The following is an 18,438-nucleotide window of genomic DNA, read 5'->3' on the forward strand; positions in this document are numbered from 1 at the left end:
CTTGAAGAGAAATTTATTTCTTGAACATTAGGAAGCACATATCTCCAAAATATGATAGATTCAAAGGATGAACTGTCAGTTCACTTACAGAGCACAAGAAATCATACATACAGACGGTTAAAAAAAACTTACATACTCAATCCATCCTATAGGTAAAATGATATTGGAGAATTTATCGAGTTCTGGTGAATAAAAACTAGACAAATTGTGTATCTGTAAATTACACTGCATTCTAGCTACAGCCTTAAACGGGATACCGGTTACCTAAAAAAAAAAAAGTACAGAATATGTAAAACAGTAATAAAATCCATTTAGTGTTTTTTTTTTTTCATTTTACTATCAATGTTATACTTATAAAATTTAGTTCTTTTTTAAATTTATTTTACATTATAGCAATGGTATGTAACAACTAATGTACATATTATTTGTTTAATTAAATTTATTATATACGAAAAAATTTACCGGTTCAATATAAGCATATGAACTGTGTTTTGCCGGGTCTGGTTTCAATCCTGTGACATATTTGTCTTTAGGGGGTGATCCGGTGTAGAAGTGGGGGTAGGACGCCACCATTGGGAAATCTGAAATAATTATAATGCACCTTATAATATTGTTAAGAGTTTGTCAAAATTATAAAAAAGTACTAAAAATTGTCATGATCTCATCCGAATATCTTTCATAAGATATTATAATTAATACGTAAATAATTGACGAGCCGGTTGGTGCGGTTGGTAGACTTGCCTTTTACGCCGAAGGTTGTGGGTTCGATTCCCACCCAGGACAGACATTTGTGCGCATTGTCCTGAGTTTTTACAAAAGAAAAGTGTTATATGTAGTATATCAGTTGTGTGGTTTCCATAGCACAAGCTCTGTTTAGTTTGGGACCAGATGGCGGTGTGTGAATAATGTAACATGATATTATTATTATTATTCCTTGTTTTTAAACATGGTTAGTTAATTTGTACGTGACGAATGAATGAATTAAAAGTTGAAACCAAACAAACCCTGGCCCCTTGGGCCAAAAAAAAAAGACGCGACAGTTAAAACTGTTGAGGAGGATTAGCCCGGGTAAAGGGGGCAACCCCGAGGCCCGTACCTCGACTGGCCTAGGCCAGCCAGGAGGATCCAACTCTCTCAAACCTTTTCCTCAAGAGGGGGTAGCATCATGTCTTTGATTAAAACTGTACCTCTACCCAGACGGGTTTTAAAAAGCCCTACATCCAAGTAAATATGTATGATTATATGTATATTTCTCAAAGATTACCTGAAAAACATTTAGATGCATCGCTGACCCCGTCAGGTAGCGGAACATCTGATGCGTAACAGTCTGTCCCGTTGACTCGATCAAACACGTTCTCCGGAAGTTCATACCTATAAACTTTCACACCGTTCATTACTTCTTCCCCTGCAATAAAAAAACAAAGTTTTTTTTTTTAAATTTAATACAGTTTGGCAGATTAGCAAATGGCTCATGTCGTTTGTTTCTTAAAATAATACTTCAAATCTCGCATCACCTATGTCAAGGTGCTTCTATTATAATGAGATTTTTTTTATTGTATGTTAATAGTTTTTTGTGATAATAGATGGCGTTAGTAGTAAGTTAAATCGCGCTATAGTTTGTTATATTTGAATTACATAGAAGAGATTATTGTTTCTGTATTATTTAAGCAAAATTGAAGAGCTTGTCAGGAAGCATTGGTTTCATTGTGACATAGTGTAAGGAGTGACGTACTTGGGTAGCGGAGTTTGTATACTCAGACTGGCTAATGGACCACCTGATGGTAAGTGGTCACCACCGCCAATAGACGCGCTGTTAGAAATAATAACCATCCCTTACGTGTTTTAAAGTAAATGATAACTTACTATCAAAATATAAAGGTATAACTTTGCAGACAGTTTTTCTGAGAAACAAAAGTTCTTCGTCTTTGGATAGATGCTGGTGGTACAGCACGCCTTCCGTGGAATCTTTTAGTGTGTCTGGACATGTCTGAAAAAAGCTTGTTTTAAACATTTCACATCTTACATTACATTTTTAAAGAAACTGACATATTGTTCGAATTAAACAAAAAAACAGAATCTTAAATCAAATAGACTCTTACAAACTTACCATCTTAATATTGTAACGTCCTATTAAAAGTATTTTTATATATAAATAGATGGAATGTACCACGTGATGGTAAATGGTCACCACCCTTAGACATTGGCGTCGTAAGAAATATTAACCATTGCTTACATCGTCAATGCACTGACATTATTGATTTATTTTCTTTACGAAGAATCACTTCAATCACACAAAAAAATAAATATAAAAAACTTAGTTTAATGTTAAAATAACTAAATGTAGCGATTAATTATTATAAGTATACACATCATGCTAAATGATAAAATGAAAGATAATAATAAAAAAGAAAAAAAATGTTAATGTAATAAAAACTTGAGAACTTATGTTCTATCCCTTGTGCCTTTAGTTACACTGGTATTGCTATTTAGCGGTAGAATAAACTTTAATTCAAATTAAGTTATCATCAGTTATAGGTTCCACCGAGACGTACTCGCTATGTATTAATTTATTTATAACTTATTAAATTATATTAATTAAAGCACTACAAGTAAGGTTTACGCCCGCGTTGAATTAAAAAAAAAATACAGCGTCTTCACCGCATACCCTCTGTTTAGTTTCAAAAACGTATAACAATTGTTTTTTTTATAGGATAAAGTTGAAAATTTACGTTCGAAGTTTATCTTTTTTTTAAAGTGCGTCTTCACATTATGAAACAAAGGCATCAAAAGATGTGCCTATTTGTCATAGTCAAGTTCAAGTTGAGCGTTAGTTCATGTTTTATTATATACCTAATTTTAAGTGTGAAATTAATCTTTTTTATCTCCTTCAAGCATTCGAACAATAAATCTGTTTTTTATTTTATTTCGGTAGACAGGCAATTTCATTCATTTCGTAAATATATAATACATGAAATTTAACTCGAAAAATATAAATATTTTATTAAGTAGCTTCTTCACGAGACTAATAAATAATTCCTACACTTACATTTGGATCGTATCCAGTAAAGTGTGAAAGCCCCCTAACTTTATCGATTTTGAAAAAGTTTTCGTGGCCCCATTGTGGGCCAATTTTAACTGTCAGGTCATCTATGAAATCTGCGTATATCTGAAACGGATAAAATGTAGAGTGGTACTATTTTATTATGTTTAAAAAAAAACGGACAAATGTGTCATTAGTGGTCAGTCCCGCCCATAACCATTGGTACTGTACGAAATATTAACTATCCCCTACATTGTCAAAGTGCCACTAAGCTTGGTAACGAAGATGTTATATCCTATGTGCCTATAGTTACACTGTCTGACTCACCCTTCAAACCGGAACACAACAATACCAAGTACTGCTGTTTTGCGGTAGAATATCTGATGAGTGGGTGGTACCTACCCAGAGGGGCTTGCTTAAATATAATAAAGTGAAAGGTTCAAAAGGATATCAAAACTCGCGGAAAATTACCAAATGTAAAACACATTAAGACATTTAACAACATCTAGAGAGTTCTCTTAAACAACGAAGGAAAACCAACGTGTTTGACGCGTTGAAACATTTTGAAAAAAAACGTTCATTTATTTCGTTTGTATTATTATACGCAAAGTTGGTAATTCAATAAAATAAACATTACGTCAGATTATAAATCAAGTATTCATTGAAGATACATATTATATCCAGTTTTATATTTGACGCAGGGGACAGATACCCTGGCTTTGAGTGCTGTGACCGTTCCCCATATAGGATTTCCACATCACAAATATTCCATTTTACTGTTTCCATGATTTACCTTACTGAGCATGCCCATGTTCGTGGAAGGCACGATGGCTGGTGCCAAATTTTTCGACGTTTCCAGTAGAGCCTCCCTGTAGTCCCAGAGATATTCATAAATAGTCCTCCTGACGAAGAATTCGGTACCATGTGTATTTACCAACAATTTGAAGCCAGTGCGGACGAAATAATTAGCGTCGTGGAGGTAGGATGATATACCCTGTAAATAAATATAAAAAAGGTTTTTGAACAGTAAAGTAATGAAGCCGAGATGGTCCAGTGGTTAGAAAGCGTTAATATTAATCGATGATCGTGGGTTCAAACTCGGGCAAGTATCACTGAATCTTCATGTGCTTAATTTGTGTTTATAATTAATCTCGTGCTCGACGGTGAAGGAAAACATCGTGAGGAAACAAGCATATGTCTTATTTCACTGAAATTCTGCCACGTGTGTATTCCACCAAGCAGCATCGTAGCAGCGGAGTGGAATAATCTCCAAACCTTCTCCTCAAAAAAGGAGAGGAGGCCTTAGCCCAGCAGTGGGACATTTACAGGTTGTTACTGTACTGTAAGTAAAGTTTATTGGCACCAATAAGTCATGTTGCATACAAATTACATGAAATAAGAGCAAATAAAATTCATTTACAATACAATACGAATGCATGGATGAGCTGCTGATGTCCTGATTGATTTGCAGTCTATTAAGGAGATACAGTTTGCCTTTATAGTTAAGTCTTAATGTGAATTTTGCCTGCTACGATTATCTTCATAAAATGATGATTAGTAGTACTTTATATTATAACTCTATTTTTTAGGAGAAAATTTCCGTTTGGCAATTTTTAATTATTACAAGAAATGTTATTGTGTAGGTTGGTGGATAAATATAACGTGGCTTTCATCTAAAACATGCAATATTCCTTACGATGTTCTCATTCATCGCTGAACACGAGATGAATTATACATACAAATTCAGTACATAAAAACTGGTGCTAATTCGAGTGGGACAGGTTCCACTAAAAATTTCTACAGTAGGTACTTTGTATTGTTATCATACTAATATATATTTTGTTTGTTTTCCGTTTCACGCAAAAACTACTAATCATTTTAATATGAAACTTTTAATCATAAAATAGTTTTCATTATCAGGACGGACACAGATTATAAAGTAAGCTTATCAGCTGATGAACCATATTTGGTTCATATGCTTTTAATATGCCGACGTTGTCGGTGAGAAAATTAATGGTCCAGTCGCTTTCGAAACGAACGCTGTCAAAACTATAACAGTGTTCAAGATCAAATGACATTATGCCAAATTTAATTTAATTTATCTTCTCGTAAATAGATGGCGTTAGATGTATTTTACAGCGCGCTATAACAATGTTTTTCTGAAAGTACTAAAGTTTTTGTAAATTTATAATGTGAGAGACCAATTACACTATCTGTGTAGCAGTGTATACCGATGGTTATATTTTTGTCTCACCTTACCAATATTACGGGTAATCCCAAACGAACCGATAAACAAAAAAAAAAAATGACAGATTTGAAGGTCTTCGAAATGTCTATTGAAGAGACAGCGATTGCATATATTTATATTTTTATAGATAGATAACACACAGTAAATATTTTATCTATAAAAAGAATAATAAAAAAATAACTCTAGTTTTATATAAGTAACGTATTATAAATTATTTTAAAAGTTATACGGAAATAAATATAAACACAAAAACAGTAACAGAAACACAGAAACAGTAGTTATGGAAATATAAAGGAATATTGAAATGAACGTATGAATAAATATACGCGGCAAATAGCGAATTAATGATTAATATGTTATTTGTTTAAAAAAAAACAATTCCCGTTCTTAGAAATTAATACGTCCAATTATTCCAAAGGCTCTGCACCGACCTTACGATTCTTACATCGCTAGGCTTCCCATAAACCATTGTTTTATTAACGTCTTTTGTAACTTGATCCACACGATATCGTGACGAACAGTAACTCAATTATAACTTAATATACGCTTAATTAACTTAATGCTTAAGCAGGTGCTCGCTTATTTGACGATTACAGTCTCAACACATCGTAATTACTTACCTTGAATTCGGTTGTTTTGTGAACATTATTTTTATCGTAACTTAAGCATAAGTACTCTTAATGGCGTTACATCCTTGAGACGATTGTTTTGACAATAAAACATCCGTAAGATGAAACGGATTTCAAAAATATTATTAACCTTGGAACGCTGCAATCATTGGTCGCAAAACGTTTTAGAACGGTAGGAAATGATGTTTGGTTTTTAAAAAATAACCTCAAATCATCATCATTACATCATCTGATCCCAAACTAAGCAGAGCTTGTACTATGGAAACCAGACAACTGATATACTATATATTCTAGTTTTCTTTTATAAATACATACTTATATAGAAAATTACACCCAGACTTAGGATAAACAGACATGTTCATGCACACAAATGTCTTTCCTGGGTGGGAATCGAACCCACAACCTTCGGCGTGAAAGGCAAGTCATCTACCAACAACGCCAACCGACCCGTCATTAATAATTTTATATCGCCTCGTTGTTGTGTGGCTAGATATACCACAGATCCCGATGTCATGAGTTCGAACCCCAGGTCGGGCTGGGTTAGAGAAAAGTTATCCTTTTCTGTCGAAGAATCTCAGTAGCAGCCCAGAGTCTGGTAGTTGGAAGGGTGAACACTACCGTGCCTCGAAAGGTACGTAGTTATTGGTCCTGCGCTTCAACTCTTTCCACTCGTGTCGGATTGCCGTCCCATTGGATTATGAGAGTGAAAGAATAGGGAGGACGCCGGTGTTTGCGCACACACTCGTGCGCTGCAACATGTTCTCCGCAGTTGGCGAAAATACTAGCGCTTATATATATTAAAGCCGAGATGGCCCAGTGGTAAGAACGCGTGAATCTTAACCGATGATCGTGGGTTCAAACCCGGGCAAGCACCACTGAATTTTCATGTGCTTAATTTGTGTTTATAATTCATCTCGTGCTTAACGGTGAAGGAAAACATCGTGAGGAAACCTGCATGTGTCTAATTTCATTGAAATTCTGTCACATGTGTATTCTACCAACCCGCATTGGAGCAGCGTGGTGGAATAAGCTCCAAACCTTCTCCTCAAAAAGGGAGAGGAGGCCTTAGCCCAGCAGTGGGACATTAACAGGCTGTTACTGTACTGTACTGTATATTATTCATATATATATATAGTTAATCAGTCTTATTGTACTGTACATGCTTCTATAAATGACAGAAGAGCTCGGAGTTAGTATTCGTTGATGTTCAAACAGGATATATTGTATATGATTATTATATGTAATTATTTTATTGTTAAATAGAAATATATATTAGCGAAATACAAAGACGTTCGAACGATGACGTGGACATTACTAAGAACGGATTTTGCGCATTACGCACTTATTATATATATATATATATATATATATATATATATATGTTATATATATATATATATATGTCAAATGAATGAATGTATGTTGGTGGATATAGAGGACGGGGGAGGCCCAAGATAGTGTATGGATTGCGTAAGAAAGGATATTTGTATGAAAGCGGTAAGTGCTGAGATGACGAGTGACAAAGACCCGTAGTGGGATAAGGGCAGGAAGAAGATCTATATGTAATCGTAATTGTTACCCTAATAATAATATATTTAAACGGATGGTTATGGAAAGTTGTAAAAAGAGCACTGAAAGTAACACTTACTCATCATACATAATGCCAAATAGCTATACTCAGTATTATTGTGTTACGGTTGGAAGGGTGAGTGCGCCAGTGTAACTACAGGCACAAAGGACAAAACATTTCAGTTCCCAAGGTTGGTGACGCATAGGCGATTTTGAATGATAAATATTTCTTACAGCCCCAATTTGATCTTCCTTCCTTGATTTTAAGGTAGGCACCTTAATTATAGAAGCTTGCGATTTACAACGGCAATATATATAATCTTTAAATGTTTTCAATCGTTTCAAAAAGATATATAAATATTAATTAATAGATATCTTTTTTTATTTGCAAGGAATAACATAGCAATAGAAATAAATTTTATTCTAGTAGATTTTGCCATAAAAATAAACGTTATTTATTTCTCGGTTATTTTATTTACGATATGAAGTATAAACACATTTGTTTTTAATTTTATGTGCACTGGGTTGTTTTTTTTTGTATATATTATATAAGAGGAACAAAAACGCGTTGTCTTCATTGCAAAATATTCAACACGAAATTCGTGTTGTAGCTTTTATAATAAACGATCACGATTATTGGTTAACACAGATCGCATAGCAAAATCAGTAGCGCGATTATCATGATTTCAAAACAACGCGTTGTGGCAATGAAGTCAAACTATGCTACTAGAAGCAAAGATACGTAACGATCTTTCGATGCTTAAGTTCCTTCCTGGGACAGAGTTACCTATTACAAAAATTCCAAGCACTTGAATAAAGTAGCTTTAACAAAAGGTAGACAGTGCCCGGCTCTGCCGTTGTCTCGTCTTGGCGGGGGCACTAGAGTGCGCCCAGATATTTTGACTTTTATATGGTGTAGATGCTTGTGTGGGTGTTTTTTTTAAATATTTCTTATTCCTACTCACCAGCAATGCCAAATTCGGAACGATTACTGTATCGTTTAAGTCAATCGTATTTTCTTCTGGAAGGTAAATGAGATATCTCTCAGCCGTGTACGTTAATGTGCTGTTCTCGTTGAATTTTATATTGTAATGTTTAAGTTTTTCTCTGAAACGAATAGTTTTTTTTTTGTAATGATAGTCAAAGGTGTAGCGGTATTAATCCTAAATTTATTAAAGTAATATAAGTAAATATTAAATTAGTGACCGATAACTGAAGTAAAAACATATAGACACATCAAACTACCAAACTCTAAACTGATAGATGCGCGTCTCCACCATCATCCGTCGTGACCCCGTGACCTCGCGACCTTTTGGTTCGAATACACGTTGTTTTTTCAACTAGATCATATCAACTATAATTATAAATCAATCTTAATGTGCAATTGCTGGCTAAAGGTTCTGCAATTATGTTGCCATTACGAAATGTTGTAAGAGAATTGTAATATATACAGTCAATGGTAGGCAGCGTGCGGTGCACTCTGTTGCCTCACTTTTAGATTCAGGTCGGACCGCAAATCCGACACGACCACGAGTCGTGGGAGCGTACACACTTCCAACTTCCAGACTGCTACTCAGAGTTATAACATTTAATTGACCCGACCTGGGATTTGAACCCAGGACCTTCGGGATCTGCGGTCTTATTAGTGTCACTAGACCAACGAGGCTGTCATACTTACAAGTATACAATTGGACCAATTTCTTGAACATTCATCTTTGCGTCCAACCCATTCATGAACCTCTCGTGGTTTGTGATGTTAAAAATATAAGCCCTCATCTTTACCTCATCTGGGGGATCTGCCCACCATTCGAAAGGAGGAAAACCTGGAAAGAGAATTTATCCTAAGAACTTGAACTTATGACCTTTATTTACGTAAAAAATAATAAAGTAATCTTATTCAGTATTAAAGAGTAGAGATGGGTAAATGAGTTTGCGGGTTCAAGGCACCTCTGATTTTTCATAGGCCTAAATCGTGCTTATAATTAATTACGTGTTCAGTATATTAACTGGTGGTAGGGTTTTGTGCGAGTTCGTCTTAGGTACCCACTCATCAGATATTCTACCGTAAAGTCCTTCAGTTACAGTCCTTGATATAGTTGTGTTCCGGTTTAAAGGGCGAGTGAGCCAGTCTAACTGTACAAGGGACATAACATCTTAGTTCCTAAGGTTGGTGGCGCATTGGCGATGTAAGCGATGGTTAATATTTCTTACAATGTCAATGTCTAGAGGCATTGATGACCACTTACCATCATCATGGCCCATTTGCTCGACAATAACTGTTTGTGGTGAATAAAAGTACAAGACTATTAGCATGTAACATGGAATATTCAAATTTAGGATTTGTTCATCTTTACTCCTGCTTCAAATGGAATTGGCTGTATGTGTTAATTTTATTCCTAATTCCAAAACTGTGTTAGAATTAAAACCTAATCTAAAGCCAGGTAGTATTTTGTGCAAGCCCGTCTGGGTAGTACCACTCAATCATCAGATATTCTACCACAAAACAGCAGTACTTCGTATTGTTGTGTTCCGGTTCGAAGGGCGAGTATGCTAGTGTAACTGGCACATGGGACATAACATTTTAATTCCCAGGGTTGGTGCATTGGCGATATAAGGAATAGTTAATATTACTTACATCGCCAATATCTATATGGGCGGTGATGACTATGGCTAGCGTGCTGTTCGAATGCAGACCGTGTGTGTAGACAATAAGGTATATTTATCGTTACTCTTCTAGCCATTGGAATATATTTGGATATACTTAAATCTAACCAAAATACTTCATTCGAGTAGGCTCTTAGAGGCACTTATAGATCAATATTTTACTTATACGCTGTCTTGTTTGATATATAATGATTTCCTCTACCCAAAGATTGTTGAAAGATTGATGTTTTAGAAATAAAAATAGCATTGTATCATTTAAATTTTAAATATATATAGGCGCTATGACTGTAAGAACGACCGTTTTTATGCCGCGACGGCAAGCGACATAAGGTTTTATTTTGTCGTCATGTTATGTCGATGCTCTTTACTTCGCGTGTGTGGCGCGTGTGGTATGTACCTAATTCGTTGCGAAATATTAAGCGTGTAAAAAGCGTAAATATTCATTGTTGATAATTCGAGGAAATTATCTATGCATTTTCAAATTTCGATTTTTTTCTTCTAATCATATTTTTTTTAATTAATAAAACTGTGGTTCGTCAAAAACAACAAAATAAAAAATAAAAACATTTTACGTACAGAGATGAAAACGTTATTAAACTTTTTTGTCTTTGCCTTTTTATATAGTCACTTGCAAAACCCGCGGCTTCGTCAGCGTAGAATTCAGTTTACACACTGCCCTTTTAGCTTACATAATATCTATTTGAATTATACGTGATACAAAATATTAATAAAATAGTAGCGGTAAGCTAAAATTTAAAAAAAAGATTTGGTTTTGGTAAAATAGGCTGTGAACTAAAATAAAAAACTGTTGTTTTGATTTTGGTAACTCGAAAATTGCCATATTAACTTAAATAGAGACAGACATAATTTAAATAGACAAATATTTTGGAATCATAAACGAACAGTCGGACAGTTCTATTTTACTTATTTGTATATATGTATAGATTACCTGGTCTCATGTTTAACCTTTCCCAGAGCATAACGTCCAACGGTGGGAATATGAACCCACTTATCGAAATTATTATTAATATTATCGCCCACACCATACGTCCTATTGTATCTGTAACAGAAACAATGTATTAATTAAAAAAAAAGATATGTAAACTACATATATTTAAAAAACAAATATAAAACCTCTTTTTATATGTTTGAATATATTATGTACATCAAGTTGATGATAACCCCGGCGATGCCGGTTTTTTTTGCACAAGCATTGGTTTCGGTAATTTATAAGGCTGTATATCCCACGATCCTGTGTTGAAACTCAGAGTCGGACAACAGGTAATTATAGGGAACTTCGCCCTTCCGCTTGACGATATTGTTAAAGCCAGTAATGCCACCAGCAAATACTTCTCTATCAACCACGTCCTGGGATCAGAGGAGACAGTCCGTCCGACCGTTATTCAAACGGCCAAGCCTTGGCCATCTATTGGTACTTGGGGAGAAGCAGACTATGTTGGGCGTAATGTGGAGTAAAACGAGCCGAACGCGTGAATCTTAACCGATGATCGTGGGTCTAAACCCGTCTAATTTGTGTTTATAATTAAACGTGCTTGACGGTGAAGGAAAACATCGTGAGGAAACCTGCATGTGTCTAATTTCACTGAAATTCTGCCACATGTGTATTCCACCAACCCGCATTGGAGCAGCGTGGCGGAGTATGCTCAAACCTCCAAACCTTCTCCTAAAAAAGTAGAGGCCTTTTTATAAAAAAAGGCAGGCAGCAACCACCAAGTTATGAACAGGTACTCAAACCAAAATTGTTTCCTGATTGGACAACAAACAAGTCCAAAAAATTAAAAAAAAATGAAATAAATCAATATAGTTTCGAATAATTCTCTTGCAACTCGAAATCTAACATGAATCAGGTTTTAGATTTTTTTTCTGCGTGTTTTGTACGTAACTTCCGTACATTCGATTATAGATATTCTTAGCCTTCAACTTGTGCGATTTACTTTTAAATATCATTTAATTAAAGAACGACATTTGATTATCTATTTATATTCGAATCGGTATACATAACTGCAGCATTCACCTTTGATATTATAGATATATAGCTTCCGTCAACGGTACCGAATTAATAAAAGTCTAGGCACACCTTTAAGAATATGTCAAATAATTAAAAATTAGGAAGTAGTCTATGGTTTCATAGGATCCACTCCGGACCTCTGTTATGAATTGATAAACCAGACTAAAAATTATAGTGATAATAATACAAAATCATCAAAATATCAAATACTTCAATGGCTCTATTATATACCTATTACCAGTTTTCGAGCGCGCGTTTGGGAGTTGGGTTCAGGTGTTAGGTATAAAAAAGTAGACAAAGTCCTCCCTTGAGGTTCAAGCTTGCTGCATACTTTTCATCAAAATCGGTCCAGTGGCTTAGCTATGAAAGCGTAACAGACAAACAGATAGATAGAATGACTTTTACATTTTATAATATTAGTACATATTAATGTAATTATAATAAGAATGTAATGAAGCCACAAAAGATCAATATATTATATTAGTTAGGTGTTTAATTTGTTCTTTTCCGTACGTGTGACTATATACACGAAAGTTTCATTATATTCGGTTCAGTATTTATGGAAGCGTAACAAATATAAACTCATTTCTAATATTAGTAAGGATGATAAGTCAAGGACGCAAGCGTCTGACGAGTTATTAAGTTGACTGTTAATCTGTTAAAAGTAAGTTGCACTGCACTGGCAACTTGAAAAAACTGTGAGTTTAAAAATTCTAAATATCACAAAAAAAATTAAATGAAATTTAAGCCAAAGATCAACGGATATTCAGCCTAAAAAAGCCATTAGGCCGTGGAGGCAGTTAGACGTTGATAAATGAATCCTTAGTGACATAATTAAGGGTAACTCACTATATTTAGAAGGAATTAAGATAAAGCATCTACGATTTACATATCTATGCGATTTGCTAATAGCTCCGCTGTATTATGCACTGCAAGTTTTTTACCTCAAAAGTTCCGATAACAATTTCGTCTAAATTCAAAACGCCATTTCACGAATCCTTAATTAATACCATAGATTTTTCTAGATCTCGAACAATAATGTCGAATCGATTCAAGTTCGAAGTTGTTCAGTCAAATCTGTATATTGTCCTTCGACAGTACCTGCTGTATTTTTCACACAATTTATTTGTTCATGTATAATAATGTAACCTTGTCATTATGTTATTATTTTGTGTAAAGTTGTATAAATTGCTATGTCCTAATTATATATAAATATGTGTTAATGTGCATAGTATAAAAATATATAGTCATGAGATTACTTGTATACAACAGTGCTGTTAAAAATACGCGCGCTAATTGCAAACCGCCATTTTGTTGTTGGACAGAAAGGTAAAGGAATTAGTTTTTAATTAAAATTAGGAAGTTTACTGGTGGTAGGGCTTTGTGCAAGCTCGTCTGGGTAGGTACCACCCACTCATCAGATATTCTACCGCAAAACAGCAATACTTGATATTGTTGTGTTCCGGTTTGAAGGGTGAGTGAGCCAGTGTAATTACAGGCACAAGGGACATAAAATCTTAGTTCCCAAGGTTGGTGGCGCATTGGATATGTAAGCGATGGTTGACATTTCTTACAATGCCAATGTCTAAGAGCGTTGGTGACCACTTACCATCAGGTGGCCCATACGCTCGTCCGCCTTCCTTTACTATAAAAAAAAAAAAAAAAGTACATTATTGGCGCGACTTGTGATTTGTTATTGTGTTATTTGGATTTTTAAGAGTAAATGAGTTATATATATAAAATTTATTTACATAAATTTTGGATTTCAGATCATTTACTTGGTGGTAGGGCTGTGCAACCACCATTTCTAACGAGCTCATTGCATTACAGCCCACTCATTACATTAACCGCCAAACAGTGATACTTCCGTAACAGCCTGTTAATGTCCCACTGCTGGGCTAAAGGCCTTCTCTCCTCTATTTGAGGAGAAGGTTTGGAGCTTATTCCACCACGCTGCTCCAATGCGGGTTGGTGGAATACACATGTGGCAGAATTTCAGTGAAATTAGACACATGCAGGTTTCCTCACGATGTTTTCCTTCACCGTAAAGCACGAGATGAATTATAATCGCAAATTAAGCACATGAAAATTCAGTGGTGCTTGCCCGGGTTTGAACCCACGATCATCGGTTAGGATTCCCGCGTTCTTACCACTGGGCCATCTCGGCAGTGATACTTCGCACTGTTGTATTCCGGTTTGGAGGATGAGTGAGCCAGTGTAACGAGCTCAAGAGACATCGTAGTTGCCAATGTGACGCCCATATGTATGGGTGTTAGTGACTATTTACCATCAGGAGACTCATATGACAGTTAGCGTTCCTATTTTTTCAAAACTGGACATGGTCGGTAAGTATTAAAAATGGCAGCGCGGTGAAGAACTAGAAGAAGTAATTTTAATAAATGTCCTTGGCCATGACATATGGCCAGATCAGAAACAGAACCTTAATATTCTAACTGGCTACTTAAGTTATGATGAGACTGAAAATCTTATTAAACCTTTAATCTAATGTCACCCTATTTTCCCTTATCCTTTTCCTTCCACAAAACTTCCATTATTATTATCTTAAGTATTAAATTTATTTGATTAATATTATTATTTATAATAAATATTATTTTATTTCATTAAATATGTAACTTATTAAATTAAGTACATACACGAACATTAATATGAAAATTTTTATTCACAATGTTTTGTCTAAATCTTAAATGTTATCATTCATTAAATTTGTGTAAAATGTTGTAATTTTGTAATATTTTAATTTTAATTCTAACGTGTATTTTTATTAATATTTTCGTTCAACTCAATTGTTTTACAAACTAGAGATTTTTCGCTTTGTTGGCGGGCGTTAATAATCGCATCACAATTTAACACGATAGCAGTTATTATCGATCACATTTTGTTTCTGATCTAATATGATGGTTTTTAAATGAAATTATTATTATTATTATATTAGCCTAAGCATATACGAGCAAGCGGGACCACCTGCGAGCTAATCTCACGATATCCTTGGGCGGGTCGACGCTAGGTACCGATTAAGCGATACAACATTCTTTTTTTCTGACGTGTGTGTGCGCTAGTTGAGCGCAAAATATTCTGCCAATGTCACGTATTAAAGTGACGACACAGATGTCATCTCTTGTTTGTTTTTTTTTTCATTTCCCAATTCAAGATAGACAAGGGTAGAAGGCTAAACAACCTTGTAAGTTATTTTATAATAAAGTTTTTACGTAATTATGACAACTCGATAAAATACATTTAAATCGATATTTAAAAACGTCATACTTAAGGGAACTTAGGATTATTCTTAATTACATAAATATAAAGTCTAAATGTTTGGAACGCATGAATCTGAACCGATGATTGCGGGTTCAACCCAGGAGAACTTCATTGAATTTCATGTGCTTAAATTGTGCTCAGAAATCATCCCATGCTCGACGGTAAAGGAAATCACCATAAATAAACCGGCATGCTTCGAATGAAAAATCTGTCACATGTACACACCAAGCATTGGAGTAGCGTGGTGGAATAAGCTCTAAGCTTACAAACCTCAAAAGGAGATGAGGTTCAGCAGTGTGATATATACAGGCTGTTATTATACTATACTTTATATAAATATTAGATATCCGTTCCGGCTTCGTACGGTCAGAATAATGCTCTACATAAAAGGTTTATATCGTAATACAAATAACTATTGGTTTACGTGGCGCACGACAGTAAAGCTCTCAGTAGACATAATTCCGACATCTTCAACGATCATCGTCATATTTCAGCCAATTTACACAAAACATTAATAGATTATACACTTAGGTGTATACTTCCTCATGAATCAAACGGTTCATTAGTGAAAACCGTTTGAAAATTCGGTACTTTTATAGGTTATCGCGTTTAAGACAGACAGCAGCGGTGGTTGTGATATAATATATAGTAATAATAATATGTAGTTTGACCTTAAGAAGGAGCTTTAGCGCACATTGGGAGAGGCCTATGTTCAGCAGTGGACAATGATTGGCTGTTGATGATTGATGATGATAATAATTGTTTACCTTTCATAGTTCCTGTGTTTATTTTTTGAGTACCACTATGTAACATTTTTTTTTAAATTTCTGTTAAGTCATTATTTACGTGCTTGCTGTGGTCTCCTTTAATTGAAGGAGCACACATATTTTAAAACATTATTCCATGATGTAATGTACTCGTAAGCTTGTATCCTTTGTTGGAGATCCTTAATCAGAGACGGCCTTACTCATTGCGAGGCTCCGGGCGGCAGGTCTTGCGAGGCCCTTTGTCCTTCGTGAAAAGTATGTGATGCGAAAGCAAGTCTGGTTAATAAGTAATTAAGGATCAAGATCAAAAGTTTTAAATAAAAAATAATAGTTAAAAAATCTGTTTTTTTTTTAAATTTGCTTTTTCGCCACCCCCTAAAGCTGTCCTTAATAAATAAATAAATAAATACGTAGACGCACATAATACCTACGTGCCACAGCCAAAGTTCACACAAATGCAATCATGGTTTAAATAACAACGCATGTTACAAATAATCCATGTGACAATGGAACTAACTTCTAAATATGGTGTGTAGCTACAATACTGGGAGCAAATTCCACTAACAAATTGTCACTTTATCACAATACAATCGAAGCGTGATCGTTGCCATTTTCTTTAATTATCGACTGTTGGCATAAAAGTTAACAATTAAGTTTTTTTTTTATATTTCCGTATATGTTAACATCATATCAGTCCAGTTCCGATTTAAATAAATATAGAATAGTCAAATTTGCATTGGAATTGAATCGGGAATGTATCGTAATCGTTAAAGATTTGTAGAATTTCGCTCTGTATTGTGAACGACCTACGACACCAATGTAGGTCAGTGTGTCAAACGTAAGTCACAGATATGGAGTAGAGCTAAGGAGGAATGTATGAAGTAAAGATTCCATAAATGCCAGAATGCCGTAACTCTAGCAATGTACCTGAAATTAACATTTATGCGTTTATTATTAAAGTATAAATTTGTTTAAGATAATAATTTAAACATATCAACGTTTGAACGGTCACGTCTAAAATTTCTGTAATTGTCTTTCTCCAGCAGCGTCATATAAATTTCATACATTCTAAGGTACTATACACAAATATATTTCACAAGAAGTCTAATTGATTAAGACCACTATTAGGAATACGTCAAAACTTGTCTATGGTGTCTTAATTGTATTGTTGATCTTTAGTCTTTGTTTATACACTTGTATACTATTAACATATTAATTGTCACTGAGCTAACTGTCATTGATGTCCTTGCTCACACCTTGAGACGGACTGTCAATGTCTTATGAAATATATCGAGATGAGATCATAGAAAATTTTTAGTACTTTTTTAGTTTGACATATTCCTAACGTAAATATCTTTGATTAGTTTGGACAGGTCCCTTAAAAACTATTTAAATAGGTTCTATGTCGGATACCTTTCTTGTATTGAATACGTATACAGTGAACTAATATCCACCTGCGGCTTCGCTTTTGTGTAAATAAATTAACTTACAGGTATGAGTATTGAAAAGGAGTCTATGTCCGTCCCTGAGGCTCAAGCTTGCTTCATACAAAATTTTATCAAAACTGGTTCAGTAGTTTAGCTTTGAAAGCATAAGCGAGTTACTTTCGCATTTATAATATTATATAATAGGATAGATATATTATATGGTATATATTGGTAAATAAAAAACATTGAAGACTTATGCAATAATTTCTTAGTGTGCTAAACCGTGACGTCAAACGGCATAACGCTCTCTTATGATGTCATGCCGTCTCTCTGACGCTGGCGTTGCGTTGAATCACCATGTGTGTGTAAACAGCACACACAGCAAAAATAGATTTATTTAATTAAGAAACATATAAATTAATTTTCTCAAATAATATTTTTTTTAACCAAATCAACGTCAATGTTTTTTCTGTGACTTTTCGGATTTTAATATGATTCGCTGTGTAACTTATCTGTGGTCGGTTATTCAACGAACTCTAACATTTTAGGAAGCTAATTAGTCACCTCGATGCGTATTTGATTTGTCCGTGGATTAAGAGGTCAGATGGCGATCATGAAGTATAAGATACTTGAATAAATTAATTCATTAATTATAATTAACTCATATAATAATACAAATATATCATCCTCGCCGATAGTTAATAGCTTTTCGGGGCACAAATTTGTGAAAAAACAAGTGAAAATTATGATAACCATGGTGTCTAATATTATTATGGTATAGGTAATCCA

At 34.5% G+C, this 18,438-nt stretch overlaps 1 protein-coding gene across 1 annotated transcript in view; it reads right to left on the minus strand.

Annotated features, from left to right (window-relative positions):
- The window catches only part of LOC126778832 (scavenger receptor class B member 1-like), a 42,905-nt gene that overhangs the window by 1,005 nt on the left and 23,462 nt on the right, over positions 1 to 18,438 (minus strand). The window contains exons 3-11 of the mRNA XM_050502533.1: positions 11,100 to 11,210; positions 9,165 to 9,309; positions 8,452 to 8,593; positions 3,834 to 4,034; positions 3,047 to 3,166; positions 1,864 to 1,987; positions 1,265 to 1,405; positions 463 to 581; positions 133 to 264 (exon numbers count right to left, since the gene is read on the minus strand). Coding sequence (XP_050358490.1) covers positions 133 to 264; positions 463 to 581; positions 1,265 to 1,405; positions 1,864 to 1,987; positions 3,047 to 3,166; positions 3,834 to 4,034; positions 8,452 to 8,593; positions 9,165 to 9,309; positions 11,100 to 11,210 — 1,235 coding nt within the window. The remainder of the gene's footprint in view (positions 1 to 132; positions 265 to 462; positions 582 to 1,264; positions 1,406 to 1,863; positions 1,988 to 3,046; positions 3,167 to 3,833; positions 4,035 to 8,451; positions 8,594 to 9,164; positions 9,310 to 11,099; positions 11,211 to 18,438) is intronic.

The sequence above is a fragment of the Nymphalis io genome, chromosome 27, assembly GCF_905147045.1.
Source record: "Nymphalis io chromosome 27, ilAglIoxx1.1, whole genome shotgun sequence".
NCBI classification, from domain to species: Eukaryota; Metazoa; Arthropoda; class Insecta; order Lepidoptera; family Nymphalidae; genus Nymphalis; species Nymphalis io.